Source organism: Argentina silus, assembly GCF_951799395.1.
Source record: "Argentina silus genome assembly, chromosome: 3".
Classification (NCBI taxonomy): domain Eukaryota; kingdom Metazoa; phylum Chordata; class Actinopteri; order Argentiniformes; family Argentinidae; genus Argentina; species Argentina silus.
The window spans coordinates 5091352-5097481 of record NC_139657.1 but is presented as its reverse complement, the minus strand read 5'-3'; the positions used below and the strand labels follow the sequence as shown (position 1 = coordinate 5097481).

The following is a 6130-nucleotide window of genomic DNA, read 5'->3' as shown; positions in this document are numbered from 1 at the left end:
ACACGGTAAGGCCAGCAGAGGGAGCAGTAGCATCTAAGTAAATGGCAGCGCTAAAGCCAGGCAGACACTACACGACTTCAGCCACACATTTGCCAACATGAGAAGATGCAATCACGTCCAAATTGAATTCTGACATTTCCAAAATGTTGACAAGTTGCATTTGAGAATACACTTATAGAATACTTAAAATAATAGCTAAATAATACATTTTAATATGTTTTTGGAATCATAAAATGAAAGAAAAACTTTGCCAGGGCCAAAGCTGCCATTTTGATATGTCGACTAAAAATGATCATGACTGTTAATTATTTTTTTTAAAGAATAATAGCCTGGACATCGCAAATTCTCCTTATGTTTATTAGGCTTTTTCTCAAAGCATAGGATGACTATGGCTTACTATTTCTTGGCCATCACCATTTCTGCCGTTGTCCTGGTAATGAACAAACAGTGAAGGGGAGGGTGAGAGGGGGCTTGGTCGCGTCGCCCAGTGAGAGAGCTGCCTTCGGGTCCGCTCTGCATCAACACAGGGTGACATGGGGAATTTATCCTGCAGTATGAGACCCTCTCGTCGGCTGGAATTGTCCGTGTTTGTGAAAATCGCTTTAGTGTCCATCTGGCTTTAGTCTCAACAGATGTCTGTTCTCTTTGTCCCAGATTTTGAACAGACAGACAGACAGACAGACAGACAAACGGGAGGTAGAAGTTGCCTTCCAAGTACATATCTAGCGTCAGTTTACACCAGCCAAATGTTAACCATAAACATTTGGAGGTGATAGGGCAAAACTGACTTTAGGTCAGGATTTGTGAGCAACTTCATACTTCATCCAGAGGCAGACAAAGACACACAGCTACAGTAAGTATTTGTGGGTAATAGGGGACCAGTTTCAGGATGCATATACTGTATTAAGGAGCACATCAAACAAATCATTTTCTGAATAAAATAAAATCCAAAGATAAAAAACACAATATAGATTAGCCTAAATCCTGTCTACACATGCCTAATGTCACACACTGCTGTGTGTATGTGGGTGTGTGTATCTGTCGAGCATTTCTCTTGTGTAGGCTGACAATAAGCTGATCTGATTGTTTACATTACCTGTTGTGTGTAGACATATCTGTGGCATGTAAATCATTTAGCAATTAGGACACATTCATACATTCAAACATACTATAAATCCATACCCTACGTATGTAACATAAATATGCACAGGAAAAACAACATGCAAACCATCAGGGACAGCTTAAGACCAGCTTTTACTGAGGATGGGTGTAGGGATGTGGTTGAGTCTCGATCGAGAGAGAGATAGCTAGAGAGAGAGAGAGAGAGAGATAGTTAGAGAGAGAGAGAGAGAGCTAGAGAGAGCTAGAGAGAGAGAGAGAGAGAGAGAGAGAGAGAGAGGGGAGGGGGGTGGTAGGGTCTATCACTATCCTCACTGCCCCTTAAGGAGTAAACAAGCAAGAGACTTGACTGTTGATCTCCACTTGAGGAAAAGAAGAAGAGAGGTAAAAAGAGGAGGCGGATGAAGACATGTCCATGAGCCTCAGGCGTCCTCCACAATCCAGAGGAAGGGTTCAAATTAAGTTAATCATCCGTTGCCACTGTGAGGGTGCGAAAAATAATGGTCTTCTCGTGTATAATTCCATTCAGTAGGTCAAGACCAGTAATCATCCCCCCCCCCCCCCACCGACACAAAAGTATCCCTTCATTCACTTTCCCCAACGGCTCGGCGACACGGGACAGGACGACAAGGACTTATTTGTTTCGTGGGGTGTTTTTCTTCCGTTTTCGCTTGAAGAAGCAACAGCACCTGAGGAGGAAGACGGTGTTCAAGAAAGTTATATGACGTACTACTATTTCTCACTGCTATCCCTTAAAGGGACATTACACTTCAAAATCAACATTTCAGTCCTCCAAGGTCATTTAATGGCATATGAGTCCATGTCCCACGCCATCAGTCCAGCTATATGGCTGAACCTGAAATGAATGGAAAATATCGCCATCGAATAACAATATACAATCACAATCTTTTCCATTAATTTGGAGTTGAAGCAGCTGGATCTACACCATCAATGACGTGGGACATTGGTTCAGACATTAGACTACCTTTGAGGTCTGAAAGCATGTGACAGCATCTGACTTTGGAGTGTTGTGTCCCTTTAAATGGTAGTCAACTGCTGTCACTACAAAGTTCACTCACAACTTAAAACCATTTTCAGACACACACGCCCACACACACGCCCACGCCCACACACACACGTGATTAGTGCGGGTTAGAAAGTTAGAGAGAATTCATGTGACCATTTAGAAACAGTTATAAGCATGGAGGTGTGACAACATGAGTGTGAGAGGAGAGATGCAACGAGGGAGAGGGAGGGCATGCCGTGGAGGAGGGGGAACGAACCCAGACTCTGACCTAACGGGGGGTTCAGACTCTGACCTAACGGGGGGTTCAGACTCTGACCTAACGGGGAGTTCTGTCGCTCTTCTACAAATGTCAATCTGAGAGCCACTGTTCAATTTACACAGAATTTGGGAGAGCAGTCAGGTTCAGGTGGACCCTCCATAAAACACCTAAATCGTTCCTATTCATCAAACACAACTCTCGTTATCTTTATACTTTTGAGCAACATAATCTTGCTTCTTCACCTGGTGGTGAATGCGGCATCAACTGACGTATTCCACGTTCAAACGTAACACGTTGCCCTGTTCCTGAGTACACTGGCTAACACTCGCCAGGGAACCTCAATCTGGGCTTGAAAGCTACAGTATTGGTACATGTTGTCATTATATCTGAGAAGCCTGTGACTAATTCATTGCTAATTATTCACTGGAGTGTCAGGGAAGAACCCAAGAAACCGACAGACACAGCTGCCCCCAAAGTAGTGGCTCCCATTATGGCTGGTGCTGGACTGGCTCAGGCCCGGCCACTCCCTTTGATGGACTAATGTGCATGGGGGAGGAGACTCACCACAGGTTGAGCATTTTCACGCAGCTACAGAGAGTGTGAGGAGAAAAGACAGAGATTAATACTGTACACAGATAAGAGGGAGAGCGACAGACAGACAGGAGAGACAGGGATGGCACCTTTGGATAATCCTCTTGCAAACACACACATATATACATGTGCTGTACACACACACAATGGACGCAAGCGAGCATGCAAGTTCTCTCTCACACACACACACACACACACAGGGGAGAATGTTTGAGTAAGGGTAGCAATCTCATCTGAAATGATGAACCAAACCAATTTGCCACCACCTGTTCCACTGACATTTTATTTTTAAAGGCTAAAACTTTAATCTTAAAGGTTCTTTAATCTCTTTTACCTCTGAGGTACATCCTATATTTGATACATGTTTTAATGTCCGCCATGTTGGCCCCAAATGTGCAATGACAATGACATTCCAATTTGCAGTCCAGGAACAATGTAATTGCCTTGGAGACAACATGGTTCCCATTAAAATGTGAAGTCTCAAACAGAGAGAATTCATATTAAACAAAGAAGCTCTACGAAGTACCGAGTAGTAACTCCTTTGGTTGGAACCACTTGCTGTATTTACCCACAACAAACATAGAAGTGCCTCTGAAATGTTGACAGATGACGAGTGAGAAACTAAGGGAGGCAGAGAGAGAGAGAGAGAGAAGGAAGGACAGACAGAGGATGATGATGTCCAGAAGTATACGTACTTGGCTTCATCCACCACTTCCACCTCGGCCTGCGCTGTGATTGGTGCATTGGAGTGGACTGCCAGTGGGTCGTCAGCATTTAGCTCCCCATTGGTGGAGCTGACCACCTGAGGTACACAGGGGAGAAAGTCACAGGGAGGACAGTAAGAGGGCAGCCAAGTGCTAACGCTGAGCATTAAATACCAGACATCGCCAAAGAACAAACTAAAGGTTTATAAAACATTGTCATTATAATGATAAAGCAGATATACAACTGATGGAATTACATTTGGTTGATGCCGAAAGTGTTGGAATCCACAGAAAAGAAAAAAAAGAAAAAAATCTTTAAATCATCATTTCATAACTTTGGCTTGCACAGTGCCGCTGTATAATGCAACTTATACAATTGAGGGGAAAGAAGCAAGCTTTAGGTTTGGGCCCGAGCCAGCGTTGTGTGTCTACCAGTGGACGGTTAGTGTACCTGCACAGAGCCCCCATGCCTGTCTGAAGCCAGGTGGGAGCTCAGGTAGGAGGAGTTTGTCTGCCGGTGGGGCTGTGCGTCCCACGCTCCTCTACGGTCTGATGCTGCTGTCTAGTTGGTTGGGGAGGCGGGTGGGCGGGGCGAGAGGCGGGTGGGCGGAGCGAGTGAGCAAGAGAGGGAGGCGCCATAGGCCATGCAGCGCAACACAAGAGACAAACAGACGAAGAAGAACAGGTAAGAGGCACGGCAAAGCATAAGTGTAAGAGAGCAACCAGGTCACAGGAAGACAAGCAAACCGTCACACAGCAACGACAAAACACACGAAATAAACTGTATCTCAATAAACCGTCTTATCGACGTCTAGTAAAAGTCATGTAGTTTAAAGCCTGTGCCGAGTTTGCATGGGGTTACTAAGGGAACTGCATCACAAAGGAGTAAAGCAACGAGCCAGCTTCCACCTCTTAAAATGAACATGTCGCTGTTGGGACTGGTGGGTTGAACCAGGCTGGCGTCTTCAAAACAGACAACGCTTCTTTACTCTACCCCACTTCCTCCTTCCCTCGCCTGATTACATCTCACTTCCTTTCTTGTGTTCCCTGAGTGTCTCCATCCATCCATCCATCCATCCATCCATCCATCCATCCATCCATCCATGCCTCTTTCAATTTGTCTCTTTCCCAGCAAACATCCCCAATGGAGGCAGAGGTGAACTGTCTAGAGCACTGATTAGATTAAGTCTGGGACTCACACAGTCCCACTGGACATATACATGCAAACACACGCAAACACACACACACACACACACACACACACGACTCCTAAGTAAGATCCTTTTGTTGCATTTTTTCTATGAAGTGGATATGCCAAAAAATTTGAATAATTTGTACCAGAACTCGGGCTGCAACTAACGATTATTTTGTTATCGATTAATTTTGTTGTAGATTATTTTAGCGATTAGTCTAAATTATTACTTATTAGTGCGGTTTTTTTGATATGACGAAGCATTTATCCATGACAGCAGACTAACAGCAAGCCCAATATATTCCATGAGAATTTGTCAATTCATGGGTTGAATTTCAGTTCATTGACGGTGGTTGAAATTTAATTGACCAATGAGGCATGTATTTTTCTGTGTACTGTCTGCCAAACGGTAATGGCAGCCCAAAGAATACCATGTCTATGTGGCAGCCATCTTTGCAGGTGTGTAAATGTGTGATCTTGGTTTGACCTGTTCCTGAATATAATCCTGTCACCTGGTTTATATGCCTCAGTAAATCAGCGCTACGATTCCAGTGTAGCAAGCCTTGATTACCAGGCATACAGCTGGAGAAGTGCAAGCCGGCCACCGAATAATCTTATCGTCAACTCTCACTGAGGGTTTACATTTCTTAGGTGTCATAGTGGGAGTCATGAAATTCTTTAGCTCATTAACTGACTTTGTTAAGTCTTATTACTGAACCGTGTGTTGAAGTGAGCTGAGGTGTGAGCTGAGTGAGACTACAGCATACCTGGTTCCGTAGGGGTTGGTGCTGAGAGGGCCTGTCTCTGTTGGCGTGGCTCTCTCTAGTGATCGCAGACGCCCCCGAGTCCACATTGACAGACCCAACTGGTGTTGGCTGGGGGAGAGAGACAGAGAGAGAAAACCAGGCTCAGAGAAGGAAAGCCAAACACGTACCAGGTTCGAAGACTGAACAATACACATACACAGGGCCAAATCCTAACTTGAATAGCTATGCTACAGCAAGTAAGTGTGCTAACACTTGTTAGAACGCTACTACTAATCAGCATGCAAACGCTAAACACAGGGTTCATACAGACATTAAGACAGTCAAATTCAATGACTTTTAAAAGGTAGGTCGTACTCTGGAAATTATGCGAGGAAGTCACAGCAACTTTTTAACAAAGATATTTGGAGTGCTTTAAGCACCTTTGTGCGGATCCCTGTAAATAGCAACGCTATTCTTACTAGCATGCTAATG

At 44.4% G+C, this 6130-nt stretch overlaps 1 protein-coding gene across 3 annotated transcripts in view; it reads right to left on the bottom strand.

Moving 5' to 3' along the window:
• Positions 1–1673: 1673 nt before the first annotated feature.
• LOC310802395 (casein kinase I-like) overlaps positions 1674–6130 on the bottom strand; it is a gene marked incomplete at its 3' end in the record, with an annotated part of 28937 nt that continues 24480 nt past the window's right edge. The window contains exons 10-14 of one of the 3 annotated variants that reach the window (XM_083666719.1): positions 5660–5767; positions 4152–4262; positions 3692–3798; positions 2970–2993; positions 1754–1808 (exon numbers count right to left, since the gene is read on the bottom strand). In XM_083666719.1, the coding sequence (XP_083522845.1) occupies positions 1754–1808; positions 2970–2993; positions 3692–3798; positions 4152–4262; positions 5660–5767 (405 nt within the window). Of the gene's footprint in view, positions 1809–2969; positions 2994–3691; positions 3799–4151; positions 4263–5659; positions 5768–6130 lie in introns of all 3 variants that reach the window. The other 2 variants (XM_083666720.1, XM_083666721.1) reach the window with 2 other exon arrangements.